This window comes from Haplochromis burtoni, unplaced genomic scaffold (genome assembly GCF_018398535.1).
Source record: "Haplochromis burtoni strain Fernald_Lab_line unplaced genomic scaffold, NCSU_Asbu1 Contig_72, whole genome shotgun sequence".
Taxonomy (NCBI): Eukaryota; Metazoa; Chordata; class Actinopteri; order Cichliformes; family Cichlidae; genus Haplochromis; species Haplochromis burtoni.
In genome coordinates, this window is record NW_024582433.1 from 1830516 (window position 1) to 1851765 (window position 21250).

Below are 21250 nucleotides of genomic sequence, written 5' to 3' on the forward strand. Positions count from 1 at the left end.
AGCCTATACAGCTTGGAGTAAGACAACATGCATGAAGAGGATGATGTGGACAAAATACTCATTTGCCTAATAATTCTGCACTCCCTGTATAACCCCCTTTAGTTGCTGGTGCTTATCAGAGTTGCAGAGTTCAGAGGGTTTTTGGACAGTCTGCCTTGCAAAATGGTTTCACTACATCGGTATTTCTGAAGTGCCCTAATGGAACTGTCCTCTACAGGTCATCCCATAAATCAAGGTCAGGACTTTGGACTAGCCAAGTCATTTTTGTCCTTTTTGGCTATTCACTCCTAGATTTACCTGTTCGTTGTCTTGTTTTGTTGCTCAGCCTTTTCAAACAGGGGAATAATTATTATTACTACTTTTCTCTTTCTTGAATCGTAAATTTATTGTTCCCCTAATGACTTCAGGACTTCCAGACCTAGAGGTTTTGGAGCAGCCACAAACCTTGAAACACACAAATGAAACTTCTGGCTCATCTGTTTACAGCACATGTCTCAAAAGTGTTGTGGACTTTCTGAGTCCTTTTGGTAGGTTGAGATGTGACGCAGTGTTTCCCTTTGAGGTTGTCCTTCCACTAGTAATATTCATAAGTCCAGTGACATGTGAACAAAGATTTTAGTAACGTGTAGCTATATCTCTAGGTGTCTTCCTCATTTTTCTTTTCATTTTTTAAACCTCATTCTATTACACTCCCTCCATTTGTAGAAAACCCAATTGTAAGTAGCTTCAATAGAGGTTATTGGTACAGGAAAGGGGGATTAATTTTGTCCTACTTGGACTGTAGGTCATTTTCAATGTGTTTTAATACAGACATGAAAACTACAATTGTTAATGTGTTATTAGTTATTCTATAAATATTACTTGGATGAGGGCCAGACTGTATTTCAATTCAGAAATCCTGGGAAATCCCATGTGGTTCTGACCTTTTTTTCTTGTAAGCCTATATATGTGACCCTGATAGGAATCATGTTATTTTTTTCTGACACTCTGTTCTGAATTTTCCTGCAGGTTCATATGTATGTGGGGTATGTGGGAAAAAGTACAAGTATTACAACTGCTTTCAGACACATGTCAGGGCGCACAGAGGTAAGAAGCTGCTATTTATTAAAAATGTATTTGGTCCTTTATGTAAAAACAAATAACTGATTGCTGCACTTTTGCTTTTAAGAATATAGTCTGAAAAGTATTCAAAGAGGCGTGCATGCCCTGCTTTGACTGGGAATTGTTTTAAATCTGATTGTGTAAGTCAGTTATTTTTAGAGCCTGACCAGCGTATTGGCGGGGCTAATATGGTGATATATTATATTGCCCAATAAATGAAAATGAAGTCAGTAAAGAAAAGATGGAAGAAATGTCCCTCAGCTATGATATGACTGTTGATGTTGCATAGTTTGTCCACCAGAAGGTACTCTTCAACTTCCTTGTTGGGAAAACGTGTTTGTTCTTGTTTCTGATGTTCCAGTCAGCTCATCTAAGCTGCGAGATACTAAATTACAATTATTTTTTTTAAACTCAATTTTTGTGTTATTAAGGACTCAACTAACTGCAAATAACAAATTTAAGGGTCTAAAATTTGTCTAATAAATTCTCCAATATATTAAGTTTTTTGGTTTTGGTGTCGATTTCAAAAAATTCTGTATTTTACGCTGTTGGCACACAAATCAACACAACAACCAGGCTAATCTGAGCAGAGTTGGGCAGAGGGTGTGCAAGTAATTCACAACTTGTTCTGACAATAAAACAAGATTATTTTTAAACTCTGATATATGCAGCTTTTCAATCACCAAATATTGGCGTCAGTCTTGAGATTTCCATATCTTTGAGGCTGTAGATATATAAATTGGAGCCCAGGTTGGAAGCACAGAGCACACATTAGCAGCATTTTTTTTCATAGAGCTGCAATTTTATTTTTTTTATTTTATTTATTTATTTATTTATTTTAATTGATGTGTTTGTCGGTTTGTAGAATCAGAGGCCATGGTTGGCGATGGTCTACCCCAAACACCCAACAGTGAGTATACTTCTGCACCACCTGCTTGCCACACTTTTTTTTTTTTTTCTCGATAGGGCTGCCTAAGATGTTTTTGACCCTCATTTTCTGACACCACCACTTCCATTTAGCAGAGAAACATGAAAATGTAAAACTGAGGACTAGCCTGAAGGCAGTATGGTTTTACTCTTCGAGTGGCGGTATATAACAGCCACCGGGACCTGCATTTACTAGGCGTTCCAACATCACAGAAAAAGTTTGATTAGGGCTAAAAATACTCATACCTCAGAGTAATACTTGAGTTATTTATAAATCTTCCTACACACACTCGGCATTCATTACATGAACGTGCACATCACTTTAGAGGTAAGGTATAAATATGGCAGAGAGGAAAAAAGAGAACAGTCTTTATGCACATAGATCATAAGTTTTGTTTTTTGTTTTTTTAAAGCTGTATGAAGAGTATGAACACAGTGGAACTACAAGGTCTGTGACACTGTTAATAAGTAGGCCAGTGAGGCTGCTAGGCAAAGGAGTTGCTATTAGATTAAATTCTTAAGAGGATGAAACATGCTGTAAAGCATTTTGGTTGATGCCGCACATTTAGACTTTTATACTTGATAATGACTGGCATATCAATTTAAAAGTGCATTTTTAAATATAGATTTCTTTCTATGAGCAGTGTTGGTGGCCCCAAAAGAAATTGGCAGGAGCCGATGGTAAAAATAAATGATGTTTAATGATACATACAGAGTGGTTCCCTTAGAATAGGAAAATAGATTCACATATTATGTGAATATGACTTAAAGTCTATTTAACAACAAATTCACAGCAGTTTGTGGAAAACAAAACCAGGCCAGCTTAGAAGTCTGGATTTCCTGTAAGTGTACTTTGCAAAAATGCCCTGTATTGAACAAATGTTTGCACAAGAGTATTTTAATAAGCAAAAGACAACACAGGCTGTAGGACTGTGGAGGAGTTGTTGATGTTTAAGAGTATTTCAGGAAAATTGCTAGAACAAACTTTGCATAGTTCTGATTAAATGGTGTTCAGCCAAAAGCCACCCTGTGCTTAAAAAAAACAACAACATGCAGAGTTTTGTGGGGGGGGCGTTGCCTCAGATACTGAAGAGACCCTAAAATAACATTTACAAGGTCTAGTTTTAATAAGATGGTTTTAAATACTCTAATTCCCAAAAATGCAGGCTTGTGCCATGAATCATAAAAATAAAATCCAATTTCCAAAAATTTGTAAATAAATTTAAAAAAAAATGATTGATGATTTGGAAATAATTAAAATATTATCTTTATTTCCAAAATTGGGGACCGATAAGTGATCAAAAAAAATCATACAGACAAGAAAACGGAAATATTTTAGAAATATATTAAGCATAATAATGCCTCCTTTGGCCTTGTTGAATTCTTGCATTGCATCTTGATATTGTTTTTATGTACTTATGTTCATTCTCTTTTTTTATTTTATTTTATTGACTTCCAAATAGTTTCTAGCTTTTCCCAGATATTTGCTTTGGATGAAATGCTTGTGAAATCTCTTAGAATTGACTAAATTCCAAATCTGTTCTATAGATTTTAGTCTGGTCGTCGAGAACTTCAAATTCCCTTTAATTGGTCAGATAGTCTTTGCACAGTTTTGACCTATGCTGGAGTTTTTTTTGTTAATGAAATGAACCGATGACCAATAACTTTTAGTCCAGATGGGATTCCATGATGCATCAAGATTTTGTGTAGACCTTGTAATTCATGGCTGCTGACTTGCAGTAATTTGCCAGAAATATCAAGATGGAGCCACATATTATAATGGAATCTCACTGCGGGTGCTATGCATCTAGCATCATAAAGTTCTCAGACTCAGTGCAGACATTAACAGTCTGTAGAGAGTCAAATTTGGACTCGCCGGTCCAGAATACCTTCTGTCCTCCAGTCATTTAGAGTCCGGTGTTTGTGCTCTCTGGCAGATGTTTCTGAGTATTTGCAGATTTCACATAATGGTTTCTTAGAAGGTATTCTTCCCTTTAAGACAGGGGTGTCAAATGTACGGCCTGCGAGCCACATCCAGCCCACGATACAATTATATCTGGCCCACAAGATCATTATATATGTCAATTAATGGCCTGTCAATATGTGCGAGCTGAGTCTTCAGGCAGGGAGGGGTGGGACTTTATTTTAATGGGCACACCATGCAGCCAATCATGTGCAAACACAGATTGAGATCATACCATTATGTGAAAGAAGAATGAGAGGCAGATGTTCCGAAGACAGCAAGTAAACTGGTACAGGCCAGGTACACAGAGAGATGGGGGAGCTGGATTTAAATGCAAGCATGTTGGAGAAAAGGTGACGAAATGAGCAAAAATGTAAGCTGAGCACCATCTGGCCTCATTTCAGTGATACACATTGATACCTGAATGTGTGCTTGAAGCCATTTATAATCATTAACTTGTTTGATTCACTGCTTACCACAAACAAGCACAAGCATAGTTCTTGGACTTTTAACTGTATTTTCACAACTTTAACAGCTTATTCTACTGATAGAAACCTCCCCTATGGCCATTTATACTAGACAAAGTAATTAAGAAATAAACAATTAACCTGTTGAACCCCAATGCCCCTGGTACTGGAGGCAAGCAAGAACATCTGGTTTTATAGGATCTACCGTCAGATCTGTTATTTAAATGTAGACACGTGTGGTGTCCACAGAAACGTTGAAATCTCAGCTGGAAGCCCCCAAAACCATTTCAACAATGTCCAACAGATAAAACGGTAAACGATTAAAGAGCAGGTAAACAGATTCTGCAAAAAGATGCTAACACAAAGCACGGATCCCTCTGTTCATCCGACAACACGGAGACAGTGTCTCACAGATACCAAAACTGCAGTCACTTTTGTCACTGTGACCAAAATTCAGCGAGCCAGCAGCACAAAAACACATTTAGAATTAACTTCACTGTCTTGCTTGCATGATGAAATCACACTTCCTGTATAGTTCTCTTGCTCTGTGTACTTGGAAACCAGTTTCCCATCAAAAATCTACATTTTCTGCATTATTCACTTACTTATTACACAGAAACTTCTGGGGGGTTTTCTGTCTTTCACTTTCAATAGATTTTTCTGTTGTTGTTGTTGTTCTTTTTTTTTTTTTTTTTGTATGACTACAGTTTAAACCCCCCCCCCCCCCCCCCCCCCCCCCAAAAGGAAAAAACAAAACAGACAAACAAATAAACAAAAAACTACAAAGTCTGGACAATACAGGTAGAACAGTTGTGCTGACAGGTTTCTTTCTTTGTCACAGCAGCTTTTTTTTCGTTGTGTAGAAAAACAGTTACATATTTAACTTATTTACACTGACAGAAAGTAGAGTTTCACTGGTCTGGCCCGCTTAAGATTAAAGTGGGCTGTATGTGGCCTGCAATGTATAACGAGTTTGACACCCCTGCTTTAACACTTATTCCTTCAGTACTCTACCAGTGTTCATTCTTGAGACCTTCTCAGACTCTGGTCTAGAAGCATTTATCTCTGGCTAAAGATCACCAGTGTCCGTCCTTCTGTTTGTAGTACTTTAAATCTAGAGAGCCCTGAGATCTGCTTCAGTCAGCTTTCATTTTCTGCCTCTTCCTTGGAACATTTTGTAAGTATCAGTCTCTGTAATCAACTCCAAAGAATACTTGACTGCACTGTGAGAACACTTTGTCTCGCCCTGTTTGTCTTAAAGACCATCCAGCATCACAGTGCTTAAATGCGGACTCTTTCCTTTTTCAGTGAATTCTTGATGTTTGTACTATTTTGAGCAGCAGTGAGGAATTTCAAACTGAATTCATGTTTTTACTCCCTAAATTTAAACTGGCACACTGGAATTCTCTGAGAAGTCAGGAATTAATCAAGCATAACGCTCAACCACAATATTTTTTTCTGCTCATGAATATAAGTACATGACTATAATAACTATAACTTTGGCATCTTAATCAAAAAATAATAATATACTCTATTTTTAAATGGGGTCATTTTGATTCAAGCACTATGTGAAAAATAATGATAGGGTGGCCTTTTTGCTGTTGGTGTGCATTGCCTACTTCTAAAAAAGAGAAGGCAACAGTATTTCTGGATTAACAAGATCCAGAAATACTGTTGCCTTCTCAGTGGATTTGTGAATGCAAAAACCAACAGTGATTAGAGTGCAAACCCATGAACCCATGTAGTAAATTGCACTGCAGAATGTGTGTTTTGCTATTTCTTTCACTTTTTTTTTTTTTTTTTTTAAGATTCTCTAAATATTTTATTGACATTATGTACCATAACTGGAGAAATTCCCAAATTATTTTCAATTTAACATAAAGAGACTTTCTTAACTTGCTGGTTTGACAACACTATTTCAAAGAGTAGAAATAAGGAAAGGGAGTCTTCTGCTTATATTGGTGTGGTGCTATTTCTATACCCAGTCATGTAACAAATAACAATAAATTCCTAGTAAATTCTTCACCGTGTTATGGTTACACAACTATCTTTTGTTGCCATTGCTTGCACAACACATTGCTTGCAATAAATTCAAAGTGTGAATCCTCTTGAATATAACTGAGTTCTCCTTGTACAACATGTCTTAAATTCCACATGATTCCATATCACTTTTTCATAACTGCATTACTTCTTTCAACAGAAATGTATTTACTGTTAGAAAAACCGCTGGGATTTACTATATTAAAAATATGCAATCCACAGTAGCAAGCGAGATTTGCATCTGTTATTTTCTTCCCCCCAATACTTCATACGTTCCGTAGCCATTTCATTAGGTACACATTGCTTGTACAGGTTCGGACACCCTTTTACAGAAGTGCCTTAATTCTTGACACAGATTCAGCGACATTGTCATTATAGCATCACACAGTTGCTGCAGATTTCTAGAGCTACAGATCCAAGATAAGAAACTAACGTACCACCACATCTGAGGTCCTCCGTTAGATTTAGATCTGGTGACTGTGAAGGCCATTGAGTACAGTGGACTCATGTTCAAGAAACCAGTTTGAGATATGTGAAATATGAGGTGTGTGTGTGTGCGTGTGCGTGTGTGTGTGTGAGAGAGAGAGTGAGATTCTGTCTGTAAACATGAATTGATTCTGATTAAAAATTTGTAAGAGTGTGGAGTGGGCTCATGTTAACATTAAATTTTAAAATTTGTCTTTCTTCACCCAAGTTCTTCTACATCAACTGATTGAAAATTGACAAAAAGCCTTATCTTAGAAACTATGATACTTACAAGTTTGGTGTGTATTGTCAACATATAGAAAATACTATATGAACATGACATTTGACCTCTAACCTTTCCCCCGCAAATTCACTGAGAGAACTGCTGCTTTCTGGATAGTTTCCCTCTGTAAACTCTTGATGGTTGAGTGGGAAAATCCTAACAGATCAGCAGTTTCTGAAAAGTCAAATCAGCCATTCTAGCACCAATAACTGTACCACATCAAAATGATTTAAATTACCTTTCTTCCCCATTCTGATAGTTTGAACTTCAACAGACTATGTTTACCTATCTAAATAGCTGAACAGAGTTTTGTGCTAATGAGCAGTTGAAAAGGTATAGCTAATGGAGTAGTGAGTGTTCATTAACCTTTAATTTTTGATGAAACTTTATCCTCCTTGGCATGAAGGATACCAGTGTTGAACAGAGTTTTTGAGAGGTATACCACCAGAGACCTTGGATCCAGCTGCTTGAGGGTTTGTGCTGTTCTACTTTTCCCACCCCAGAAGTGTTCTGTACTGTACTCTGCTGCTGCACTGGACACTGGAATTAACCACTATTATCTCAAAAGTTTGATAGTTAGGGGAACCTTTCTCTTGGGGAAATGACCAGAAGTCATAAAAAGTCCTATGAGCACTCACCTCATTGAGAGGAAAACCAGTAGCATGGACACTGTGCAACATGGAGCAGCTGCAGCTGTGATTCTCTAATGGTTGCAGATGCAGTCCAACATGTTGATGGGGGATTCTGTGTATTCAATATTATGAAAAAAATAGACCAGTTCTTAACATTGCTTACTTATTTTTTGGTGGATCCACTATCAGTGTTCTAATTTATCAAAAGGACATACAGCCATCAGATATTTTCATCTTTGTCATCATTAAAACTCAGTTCAGTTTTATTAATATAGTGCCAATTAACAAGTTTACTTTCAGTTATCCCCTATGGCTATACCTGTTGTAGCAAGGGATTGCTACAACAGGTAGCTCTGCATGTTTCATTTAACAATTTACACTGGTTGCCTTTCCTGATGCAATCTCAAAGGAATTTGTGTCTCCTCATGAGATCGAACCGGTGATCTTTTGCTTCTAAGGCGAATGTCATGGTCAGTGATAGAAAATATTCCGCTGATGTAACCTCTGGCCAGGAGTCAGTTAGTCAGTCAGTATTTTAATATGTCTATAAGCACTGATGTTGCCATTTATAAATGTCATGTGCCCAACGCCTTCACACTTCCAGCACTGTGCTTCACTGTTGAGACTTTGCATTCTCCTGTTTTCACAGCAGACGTGCTGGCCCCCATCTGAGCTGAACAAATTTATCTCGGTTTCAGCTGAAAAGTATGCTCTAAATATTCTTCAGGCTTTTTTTCATGTTCTTTGTCATAAAATAGCAAGATTAATCTTTTTAAAGTAATGACCTCAGCAGTTAATGTCTAAGAAAAAAAGCCCATGGTTGATCACTAGCAATGTGCTTCTCATTTTTTCATGGTCTTTAACATAGAGGAAGGCTGTTGCAGCTCTGATTATTAGTGATACTGTACTGATTCTGTACTTTTTAATGCTAGAACTGTGGTTTCACAGATTTGTTTTGAGCATCAGTCGTCCTGCATCTTTTTTTTGCTTGTCTTTACTGGAACCATGGGACAAATTTTCAGATAGACACAACCCATTAATTCCAGTAAAAACAAACAAACAAATGTTCACTCTCACCTGTATTTTCAAAATAGATTTTATAATCTAATATACTGTGCAAAGTTTCAAATCACCTCTCATTTCTTTATATTTTGCTTTTAAGGAGCTTTATAGGAGCCAAATCTCTTTTTAATTCATTTTTTTTAAAGGTGTAATATGAAGAGGGGGGGCCTTAACAGCCCACTGATAATAGTGTGCATCTAACTTAATAGGCAAAATCAATATTGTTTGAACACAATATTTATCCCTTCAAGCAAACTACACTTGGTGATAATATTCAGCTGTTTTCAGAGATAAATTTGTCCATTTATTACCCAGGTCCATTAGGTTTTGGATGAATCTTTTATCATCCAGTCATCATTGAATTAGAATATACTCAGAAACGTGCTCTTCATTTTCCTTCCATCGTTTTGTAGTAAAATAAATTCCTGAATTGTATCAAAGTGTAATAGTATCGTAAGCAGGATAATGTAAATCACCCCTTGTTCTTTGCCAGGATAAGGGTTGAAAATCTTTTTTCTCCCCTGCCAGATGTACTGTGATCCTAATTTGTCCCATTTATTGAATTTCAATTTGTTTGAGTGTTTGTGATAGGAAGAATAACCTGGTCAAGATGTTCATGTTCCTGCCTCAGCTTGGGATTTAAAACTTAATAATGGGATTAAATTCCACCTCCTATTGTCATTCCCAATTGTTTTGCTCAAGAGGCTCAACATTATGGCATACCAATTGTTCTTTTACAGTTAATATTAACTAATAAATATGTCACGAGGTATGAAATTCAGTTTCTTGAGTGGACTCCAACTTATGCTCCAGCTAGTTTTATAGGTTTTTGGAGTATTCAGCTTGTAGCCTGAGATGGAACTAAAGGTATCCAAAAACACCAACAAGTTTGGAGTTGATATCTCTGGATTTGACAAGAAGATTAAGATGTCATCTGTAAATCAAGAAAGTTAGTGTCCTTGATTGAAGTATTACTTTATTATTCTGTTAATTTTATTATTACAGGATCGAATATTACTATCGTGGGTCAATCCCTGACTTAGTTCCTAAATGGATATGATGTTTTTAAAGACTTGTGAATGATCCCAAAGTTGTTTCCTGAAATATTTCCAAGTGATTTCAAAACCAGCAGACAGACTGTAAAGGGCCTGTTGCACAACTTTGTCTAGTCCCTCTGCAGGCTGAAAACTGAAAGCTGAAAACTTTTGTTATGTCTCCATTTATTATTAATTTTGCCTTTGGATTGTTTAGCAGAGATGGATACTTTTTAGTGAAGGTATTTTTGTATTGCTTTCTATAAAAATTTCCAGTTCACTTAAATGCTCTCTCGTACTGCTTGCAGTTTGTTGTGCTCATGCAGAGTATGGTGGACGTTATCCTGCTTCTACCTTTGCCAGATAAAGCCGTTCTGCAAGAAACTTATTATTTGAGGAAGGAGATTTTTGGTTCTTTTGGCCATGATGTATGTTAAAAATCTTATAATCTTTGTTCACAAAATCAAGAGGTCAGTCCTAAGGATGGGAAATAGCAAGAAAAGGCTGAAGTTTGCCAAATTACACAAGAACTGGAAATCAGAACTGAAAATCGGTGGCAGGGGTCCAGGTTCAGGTCTGGCCCATACCCTTTCCTATCATTCCCCTTCAGTCTCTCTTATCTTCCTGTCACGGTGTACTGTCCTATGAAAAACAAAGGCTATAAATGCTCCGCTAATTATATAAAGGAGGGCCATTTCAGCCAGTGGTGTTGGGCTCTTGTCAATTAATGGGATTTTGTACACAGCATCAGATTTTGATCCACCATGCAATACGATCTGGAAAGCATCTGATTGACCGTGGTTTCATTCATCACCTCACAATAATGCCAGTGCAATAAAAGCATACCTAGATGGAAAAACACACAGAAGAACTCTATCAGTCATAGATTGGCCTCCTCAGTGCCCAGAACACAACATTATTGAAGCAATTTGGGATCATCTTGACAGAGAATGGAACAAAAAGCAGCCAATGTCCAAAGAAAAGCTTTCAATGTCTTTCACGAAGCCTGAAGATATATTCCTTGAGACTACTTAAAGAAATGACAAGGTTTCCCTAAGTGAAGTTCAGATTGTGTTGGGGAATAATACCGTATAGAGACTTTCAAGCGTGTTTATAGAGGAAAACGAATAGAGTACAAACTCTATTTTTGCCCTCCTGTATTTCCATGTATTTTTACATGTTTCAGTAACCTGCTACACCTATTTCTATTATTTTCCAAGCAATATATTAAGGAGTGAGTGGTGGCTCAAGACTTTTGCAAAGCAGTTTGTTTGTAAATATTTCCACTTAATTACCTCTAAATGTTTGCTTGTATGCATTTATTTTGTCAGTACAGTGTCTTAAGAGTTTACAATTCTTTTAGGATATGGAAAAAGTTGAGCCAGATTATTATTATTATTATTATTATTATTTTTTTTTTTATTTTTTATTTTTTATTTTTTATTTTTTTTTAGTTTATTTATTTATTTATTTTTAAAGCATCACCACTGCATCAACAGACTGATGTAGTTTATTTAAGAGTATGCTAATCCACGAAGAAGGGTCATAGCTAAATCACCAAAGGTCCTGTGAAATATAACATAGAATTAAACATTTTGAACATTAATTGGTGCATTAAGATTCATGTTTTTCAAACATTTTAGATTCTATTTACAATTTCAATTGGTCCAAAAGCTAAAAGACTAAAATACAGTAAGCAGTACACAAACTTCTAACCATGTTATACCACTGTGAAAATTGTAATTTTATTTTTTACAGTATATTTAGAATGCTTGTTTGTTTGTTTGTTTGTTTGTTTGTTTGTTTTTGCTTGATATGTAAAATGGGCCTTGCACTGCAAAGTTTTGGTAGATTTAAAAAGCTAAACATTTGGTTTGACATTTTTAGTAAAGTCTAGTCTTATTTTGGGGTTGTTTTCTAACTATCCTTACTGAGACTTGTGTCCATAATGTTGTTGAGTCAGTCCAGTGTGCATGGACCACTGATTTAACAGAAGCTTTGATTATACTGACAAACACCAGGAATTCACTGATTTATGAAAATTTATTTTAATTAGTGGGAGAATTGATGTAATATACACAGCACTGCAGCCAGGCAGTATTATAAATGCAATTACTCATGCTAATAATTACTGTTATTACTGTAAAATAAAGAAATCTTTTTAATCACCTGTTAGCTTTTCTTTGTCCACTTTTAAATGGCCATTTGCTTTGCTTACATAACGCTTACTTTTAACATATTTTGCACAGTATGTACCTGAGCTGTCAAACAATGCCAAAAGTCATTTTCAGGTTTTACTTAAAATGGTTTGAGCCTGTGGTTTTTATTATTGTCACTAATATTCTTATTACCATTAGTATTAGTAGTAGTTTTAATTGAATTTAATCAATGAAAATTGATCCGTGATGCTTTCAGGGTTTCCTTCAGGGTATAGTGCGTGCTGAGCCTCAACCTTTGGAATTTTTTTTTTTTTTTTTTTTTTTTTTTTTTTTAAGGTGTAGGTGTGACATCAAACATGAATCAGCCTGCTTTTATTTAGCTTACTTACTTTAGCTTAAAGAAAAGAACAAGCAGAATGCAAAAGGTAAATGGTACGCCTTGCGGTTTACCTTCAGTTCAGCCGATTATTCATCCATGTATATTCACTAATTTATGTAGGTTAAATCTTCTCTCTACTTGCACTGCCAGCTATGTGTCTGAAATCGGAAGCAGAAGGTCCTACACCGGTCTACTTTTCTCATTTTGTACCCCCACAAACACTCACTATGTGCCATAGTGCTATATTAAGAGTCACAGACGCTGCACACCTTTTCGGAAATTCAACTTTGTGTTTTATGTAGTTTGTGAGACACCTGCCAGTACTGCAGCTTTATTTTTTTCCACATTTGAATGTGGTTCCCCCCCCTTTTTTTCTTTTTAAACTTGATTATATAGTGAAATTCAGAATTTATTAACAGCCCTTCTGTCTATTACATCCTTGAAGTGCCTCAGGAATTCAGCTAAGAATGCAGCTGATTGGATTAAGTGCCCCTTGAGAACAGGCTGGAGAAAATTTAGAAGTTGTCACTCTGCTGCTAAATAATAAAACATTTCACATGGGTGTGTGATGAGGGGCCTTTTGCAGGGACAACGTCAGACATGTTATTACAGAGAGAGACTAAACCTGAAAGAACTGGAAAATAGATTTTTGTCTTACAAGTCTTTGTGCTGTGCTTTTTATGCAACAGATTGCCTTCAGACAGCAGTTGACTGCAGTGTGTAGAGGCACTTCAGTTCTCACTTGTCAACAGCCACCTGGCTGAACAATGTTTTACCCCACAACAAAATTAACAAGAGCAGAAGAAGCAATCTTCATCTCTGATGCCCTTTCACGCCCTTTATACACTTGGAAAGAAATGTCAGTGAATCCTACATCAACAAAAGTAAAAATAACAAAGTAAGACTAAAGTAACATTATATTGCACATTTAAACACTTTTGAACAATACATAATAGTATGTACATCGTCACAGACGCGTACATTTCGATTAAAAAGAGATCTTCTTTTAATTGTGTGAACTTGCTGTTAACTAACAATATATATGTTACTTTAATTTAAATGCAGCTTTCTGTTTTCTTTGTGGGGTTATTTTGCTTTTATTTTTAGCTTTTGATATTAATGTTGTCATAAAAATATTAAGCTCATTATTAACCTCTGATCGTTCCACTTAAAGGTCAAGGTTGTTTTTTTTGTTTGTTTGTTTTTTAAAGCCTCAATGAAATAACATTTTTCTAAGGTTATCAATGACATGAACTGAGAAAACTTGTGAATTGTTGTGGGCATGGGATGACCCCTTTTCTCAGAGCTTTATACCTAGAATTCTTCCCTCCCTGTTTGGATGCACTGGAGTCCTATCTTATCCTTTGTACTTTAAACATTTTTGTTAATTTAACCTTGTTTGTGGTGCAAATAGACAAAAAAAGAAAGAAAACAGAAAAATAGGACCCCTGACCTTCAGTTGAAAGCAACAACACACTTTGGAATTACATGTGTGTTAAATCGCTGTGCGGTGCATTTCAGTTGGCTAAAATATATGCCGTGTACGTGCTTGGTCCAATGTTCAGTTTAAGCCATTTCTCTCTCTTGATCTCGGAACTTTACACAGTCCATACGTGTGTTGATATTATTTAGTTTTCCCGAGCGTTTTTTTTTTTGTTTGTTTTGTTTTGTTTTTTTCGTCTAGCTAGCGTTACCTGAATTTGGTAATAAATTAAACACTGTTTGTACTGTCAGTGTTGTTCATTGTTGGCTTGTTCCTTTTATCTACAGGTAGCTTCCGTTACTCCTGTGACATCTGTGGAAAGAAGTATAAATACTATAGCTGCTTTCAGGAGCATCGTGACCTGCATGCAGTTGATGGTAAGTTTTGCACAATTTTCAATCATTCCTCGTGGAAAAATCTGTACTTTCTGCAGCAACTGCAAAATCTAAACAAAGGGGGCTAGATTGTTTATATGGAGGAAAAAAATAAAATACAATTAAGCATTTTATTCAAGGACTCCAAAAAACAGAAGGGATGGCCAGTGTCTAAATGTGGTCTGCAAGTCAAGGGAATTAAGGGCCCTTAAACTTTTAGAAGAATGAAAGTCAGCAGAGGCATGGCAGAATACATGTGTGTAAATGAGCGCAAGGCAGGAGGAAAGGTGAGGATACAAGGAGCAGAGGTGAAGAGGAGAGTGCAGGCTGGGTGAACTCTGTGGAAAGAGTTACCTAAGTAAAATTTTACTTGTATAGCACCTTTCAAGATAAAAATCACAAAGATCTTCACAGAAGCTAAATCATAAAAACAAAAATTAACTAAAAGCAAGTTTAAAAATATGACTTTTTAGTTTCTTTCAAAAGAGACCACTGAGTCCACGGATCTCAAGCTCAAAGGGAGAATTCCAGAGTCTGGGGGCCAAAGTTACAAAAGCTCTGTCACCTTTCGTTTTCAGCCAGGATGGACAACCAGCAAGCCCTAATCACATGACCTCAGGGACCTGAGTGAGAGACGAGTGTCAGTGTGACAGAAGGATAGCAGCAAGAGTGAAAGGAATGATTTACAAGATGGTAGTGAGACCTGTTATGATGTATGGTTCGGATACTGTGAACCTGACAAGAAGAGAGGAGGCCAAGAAATAGCAGAGTTTAAGAACGGTTTAGGTTGAGCAGTTGAAACAAAGTTAGAGAGGTGAGGCTGACATGGTTCGACCATGTACCGAGGAGGGATAGTGGATATACTGGGTAAAAGATGAGATGCAGGCAGGAATTGAACTCATGTGATTATTGTAGTATTACATATCTGAAAGAGCTCAAGTTTTGTGACGAGTATTGTGAGAAGATAATCGGCTTATTCATCTTCCTTTTCTTCTCTCAGATCCATACGAACAGGTGGTGCTACCTGTGGATGGCCTTAAAGAAGAGGAGCCAGTTGAACCCTATCAGAAAATTGGACCAAGTAAGACTGTTTGGTGTACTTGAGGTACACAGATATCTGTACACAAAATTCACAGTTTGGTATATTCATTGATTGGTTTAGTTTGATTTAAGTTTAGCAGACAAAAAAGTGCCTGAAATGCAGTTATTCTTATTGTTAGAGTTGGGATAATAAAATGCTGCATTCAGTCAAAAAAGGCTTTAAACTCCTTGTTCACAAGCATAAAGTAAATAAAAACTATATTTTAAAATAAGTGGAAGTTGTGCACAGTTAACTTTTCAAAATCTGAAAATTTTGAAAAATATTATATTTTTTTTGTTTACTTCAACACGGAGGAATCGCATTAAACCAGGGAATTTTAATACTGAGCTGAGGGTTGTGTACTGAACCATCAGGACAAATGCAATAATATCGTTGCAGATGTCTGTACAGAGTGTGATTTCAAAATGAAGACATACCACAGCAGAATGAGATTACAAAATTCATTTTAAGGTAGCTTGGCTTTTGTGTTTCCCTGCAGAAGAAGTATATAGAAAGATTTTCCAGAAAGTTTTCTTTAAGTTAAAATTCTGTGACGTTTTAGGGCCTTACAGTTTCAGTCTTCTGTCCAGTTAAAAGTATTGAACACCGTATAGTGAAAAGGCGTTAAGTCATTGTGATACTCAGTGTAAATAACACCAAGGATATACGTTAAGTAAAGACTGGTAAGGTTTCCAAACATAAGTCCATAAGTCCTTTTTCGCAGGGGAAAAAGCACTCACCCACCTCTACAGAGACAGCGGGTTCAGCAGACAGCAGCACGTGCCCCTTAAAACACTATTGGCAGTGTTTGCAGGTGGGAATCCTGCACTTATCACTGCATTAATGACTTTTATGGGTGATAGTGTGAACCTCCATGCACAAAACAGGGAAACCCCTGTGTTTCTAATCACTATTATGTACTGCTAAATGTAAACTGTAAAAAAAAAAAACCAAACAACATCCAGTCAGAGTCACTGCTTCTTCCTCTTTCCACTCGATATCGACTTCTTGTTTTCTGCTTCTCTCTAGTGAAGTAAGGCATGTGCAAAAACACTATTCTTCATCTTAACTGAAGACAACTAATCCAACAGATTTAATCTTTACTCCTTCTTATTATAACCATCGTGGATACAGAAGAGGACAAAGGTTTGTTTATGTGTTTTCTTGTTTCCAGAAACTGGGAGCTATGTTTGTGAATTCTGTGGGAAGCAGTACAAGTATTTCAACCCGTACCAGGAACATGTTGCTCTTCACACGCCAATGGGTGAGTTCATTTGTTTTCTGTGCTTTATTTATTATGATAATGAGTCATTTCTTCATTTTATTTTTGTACAGTATGAAATCTCATATGCAGCTCTAAACCTTGTTGTATGGACAGTGTCATGTATTTTGTTTCTAAAGTTGTGCAATGAATGCAATCCAAGATGCTCTTTTTTCATGTAGGTTCATTTGATTTGAAGACATCACGGGTACAGGAATGTGGTAGCATGGATATGAGTAAATTTGGCCACAGCCAAACTGGAAAGATAAAAAGTAAGCATAAATTTGGTTTTTTTTTACTTTTGTCATTTATATAGGAAAAGTCGCATGCCTTATAACCCTTGAACATTTTTTTTTACCTTGGACACAAACACACATACTGAAATTTGACCATCAAATCTGCCTTTTTTGTTGAAGTACTGTTTACAGATCACATACACTAGTGGGCCACACTGTAACATTTGAAGCTGATAATGTTCATAATAACTGCCATATGTTGAACAATTTTTTGTGCTTAAATAATGAATTGTAGAATTAATTCTGCATTTGTAAATAAATTTTTGAATTCCACATTAAAAAACTGATTTTCAAAATGTTTTTTAAAACATAATTTGAAATGGCGATTAAAATGGACTCTAGCAGGTAAAGTAGAGGATGCAATCTCTTTCTCCTTTAACACACAATTCAAATGACTCTGAAAGAGTGCAAATTTACTGAGGAAGTCTGTAACTTGTACACATTTGTATGAATATAAAAAAATTAATAAATAAAATAAAAATCTGCAAGAAATAAAATGGAGGGGGGGGGGGTACAAAACTTTAATAACTTTACTTCACTGTGTGAATTTACAGATGTGAATTTACTGTTTGAGTTCAGTTTTGGTCTTAAACCAGAGAATACCACCTGGCTCAACAATCTTTTTGTCAAATTATTGGCAAAAAGTTTACAGTGGGTTTCTTCTGAGAGATGCTTCTAAGGCTGAAATTAAGCCAAGAGAAACAACAAGTGAAAACAAATGTATACATTTAAAAAAAAAATCTCTTGATGAATGAATTACAGGCAAGCATATGCCCAAAAGGTTACTTGCTCTGGATGTTTCCGTGGAAAATTGTTTTATCACTCATCCAAGTGACTTCTCCGGTGTAACAGATGAGTGATGAATGTTTCACCCACTGAAAACCATTGTGCCCAGTTGAATTCAATTGACTTTTTTAAGGAGAGTTGTTAGATGCTGTGCTCATGAGGACAGTCGGTTTTAACTTGCAGCACAACACAAAGCTGCCATATTTGATCAATGATCAAAACACTTAATAGAGCAGAATTAAGACAAATGTAATGTCCTCATATGATAACACATCACACATGACCCAGCATTGTTCTAAGAATGCAAACTTTCTTATTAGAAGTTTCCAAAGTTGCCAGAAAGGAACAGATTTCTTGCTGATTTTAATCAGTGGTCATTGCTCTCTCTCTCCGGAATGGCTGCACGGAGGAACATCTATGATAAGCGCTGAGGTTTGTGTCCTTGTCAGGATTAAGCCATCCTCAGCTTCCAGGTTAGGACAAGTGGAACCAGAAGATATTTGAATGCATCTCTCCACAGCTGCTGATGAATTCTACAAAAAACAAAGTTTGTTAAAAACACTTGCAGGTGAATCACCACAGATTTATCAGTGATATCCATTTACTCAAGAATCACTGATAAGTGAATAACTAGAATGTATAGTTTATAATTTCAACAGTGTACTGCACAAAATGGAACTGGAATATGTCAGATGTGTGATGCTTGTGTGATTTTTTTTTTTTTTTTGATTTTTTTTAATTAATTAATAAATTTTTTAGTACTACAAAACTTTGCAGTACTCATGCTAATTTAATGTGGAATTTTAAAAAATTATTTTGAAATGAGGTTTTTAAAAAACATTTTGAAAAACAGGTTTTTTAATGTGGAATGCAAAAATGAATTTACAAATGCTGAATTTATTCTACAATTCATTATTTAAGCACAGAATTCTTTATTTTAATGCGTGTGGCTCTTGTGGTCCTCCATAATTTTGATGACCCAAAGACTCGTCTAAATTGCCTCTGAAAAAATACGTCTCATGTCAGCAGTGATAAGAACCTAGTCACTGATCACTGAGGAGGAAGAAACCATGAAGAGGCTGTTTGGGTGCGATGCTTGGCACATCTGGTTTACAACTTTCATTTAAAAGACTGCTGCTGACAAATCAGTGCCAGATACCACAGGGAACCTTCAGAGCTTGAGGAGGTCATGCTCTGGGTGCTTGATGCTATGTTGACTGCACAAAAAACACAAGGAGCATATTAGGCTGGGAAGTAATAATGTTTTTGTTCACCAGTGGACATTATTACACATAATTTCTAGATTTGGCAATGTAGAACCTAAGTGCTCTGTGATTGGCTGAGGATTTAAAAAAAAAACTGCACTATTGTTGGAATTGTTAGTTTCTGTTAATTGTGTGTAAGGTTACTGTTGCATATGTGATATCTTTGCAGGAAATGAATCTTTGCTGAATGGTTGGCTGAACAATTTAAATAATAAATTTGATGTCATCTTTTTTTTTTAAATTGCCTAAAGCACCTAAACATTAGCTGCTGAACACAAGAAATTGCACATTAATTTTTATTTTCTAAAGGCCCCCCCAAATCTCCTCCCCTAACAAAAAAAAAAAGTAATTCTGCTAAGAAGCAGTGGCCTATAAAACACAAACATACACACACACACACAGACACACACACTAACACACACACACACACACACACACACACACACACACACACAACACACACACAGCTGTAGTGAGGCAGATTTCAGATGGAATGAAGAGGAGGAATTAAACCCATATTTAAATATCATTTGAACGTTTGGATCGTTTTCAAGGCTGTTAGCGTGATTGATTTGCATGCTGCAAACTAAAATCAAGTGTAAATTGCACGTCATTAACTTTGCTTCCCCTCTCTAACTGTTGTGCGGATTCAGTTTAAATTAAAAATGTTATCCACAGTCGTTGGCCTGACCATGTCACTCATCGTTTTTCCTGTTTTCTCACATACAGACAGCCCATTCAGGCGGAAATTGGAAAGTGCAATTCAGTCCAGTCTGGTTGACACAAACAGTTCACAGAACTCGAGCGGTGAGCACAAGTCACTGGGGTTTTTTTGTTGTTGTGCTGGGATTTTTTTTGGGGGGGGGGGAAATGTATTATTTTTGTTCAAACAATAAAAACAATATTTTTAGATTTTTAGTAATGCTACAGTTCAGGTATATGAATGAATGGAAGAATAGAAACCATTTCTGCAAACAGTGCTTTGCTACCCATGCCTGGGCTGAAGATGTAGATGGAGAGGTTTGTTTCATCTAACTGCATATACTAGCTTAAATTGTAGAGCATTAACTCCATCCTGTTGTGTTTGGGTTCATATGAGGTGTTATCAAAATGTTCTTACACTGTTTTTGTTGTGCACAAAAGGAGCAATGCATGGTAATGCGAATACAAAAAGTACAAGTGGTCACATTCCTGACACAAAATTCCATGTGATGTCATGTTATCAACTAGGGCTGGGCCATATCATACCCTTCACGGTAATACCGTTATAATGTTAGGCAATGATAAGAAAATGAAATATCACGATAGAATATGGGTAAAACACGCATGCGTAGTGCCTTTGTTTACATACGCACTTGGCGGAAAAAGCACGGTGGCAACGGAGAATGAGAAGGCGGGTCGTTGAATGAAACAGATGAACCAGAACTGGTTTGTAAAAATGGTGCAACTTCAGTGGTGTGGAACTGGTTTGGCTTTCGTCCATCAGATACACACCAAAGCACATTTTTTGGTAGAGCATGCAAGCGAGCCGTTGTTATTACCAAACCGCTCAAAAATGTTTTAGTACGACTTTGCTAAGCTACGAAGCCGCACCACTTGATGGAGTGTCGGAGCATTTTAGCTACCGTAGTCAGGAGCTTCGCGGAGTGATACGTACTGTGCTTCAACGTAATATTAGCTTATGTGTGTGTATAACCTCTTTTTAGGTTTTGTGGATATTATACATGGTTATGCTGAGGATATGTCGGCCAATTTCCACTGGAAATGCCTTTTGGTTAAACTGTCAGCAAGGAATTTGCATTTGCGCTGTTAAATTTTTATATAGCTTTAATGCACTTAAAAAAAGCTGCTTGTTTAAGTAAAAATACATTGATGGGGTTTTTTTGCACTAATAAAGTTGTGGAGTTGTAAAGTATTTTGTCAATTATATTGTCGGTTACATCGTTATTGCAAATTTTCAAAAATATCGTGATAAATATTTTTGGCCATATTGCCCTGCCCTTTTAATGAACACTGGGTCCTGGATTACACTTATATTGGTGACCACATCAAGGTCTTGTGAAGAAAAAGAAATACAGGTTTTTGTGTTAAACTGTGCTAACTTTATATTTGGATTAGAGCCGTAACAGAAATCTTTAGTGAATGAGCCTTTATGATTCAAGCACAAATAAGTGCATCACGTCAACTGTGCC

General features: G+C 36.4%; 1 protein-coding gene across 4 annotated transcripts in view; it reads left to right on the forward strand.

Annotated features, from left to right (window-relative positions):
• znf618 (zinc finger protein 618) overlaps positions 1 to 21250 on the forward strand; it is a 52863-nt gene that overhangs the window by 20496 nt on the left and 11117 nt on the right. For 3 of the 4 annotated variants that reach the window (XM_042221721.1, XM_042221719.1, XM_042221720.1), the window contains exons 3-10: positions 1009 to 1086; positions 1967 to 2011; positions 14283 to 14372; positions 15370 to 15450; positions 16175 to 16264; positions 16625 to 16714; positions 16894 to 16983; positions 19788 to 19865. In XM_042221721.1, the coding sequence (XP_042077655.1) occupies positions 1009 to 1086; positions 1967 to 2011; positions 14283 to 14372; positions 15370 to 15450; positions 16175 to 16264; positions 16625 to 16714; positions 16894 to 16983; positions 19788 to 19865 (642 nt within the window). The remainder of the gene's footprint in view (positions 1 to 1008; positions 1087 to 1966; positions 2012 to 14282; positions 14373 to 15369; positions 15451 to 16174; positions 16265 to 16624; positions 16715 to 16893; positions 16984 to 19787; positions 19866 to 21250) is intronic. The other variant, XM_042221722.1, reaches the window with a different exon arrangement.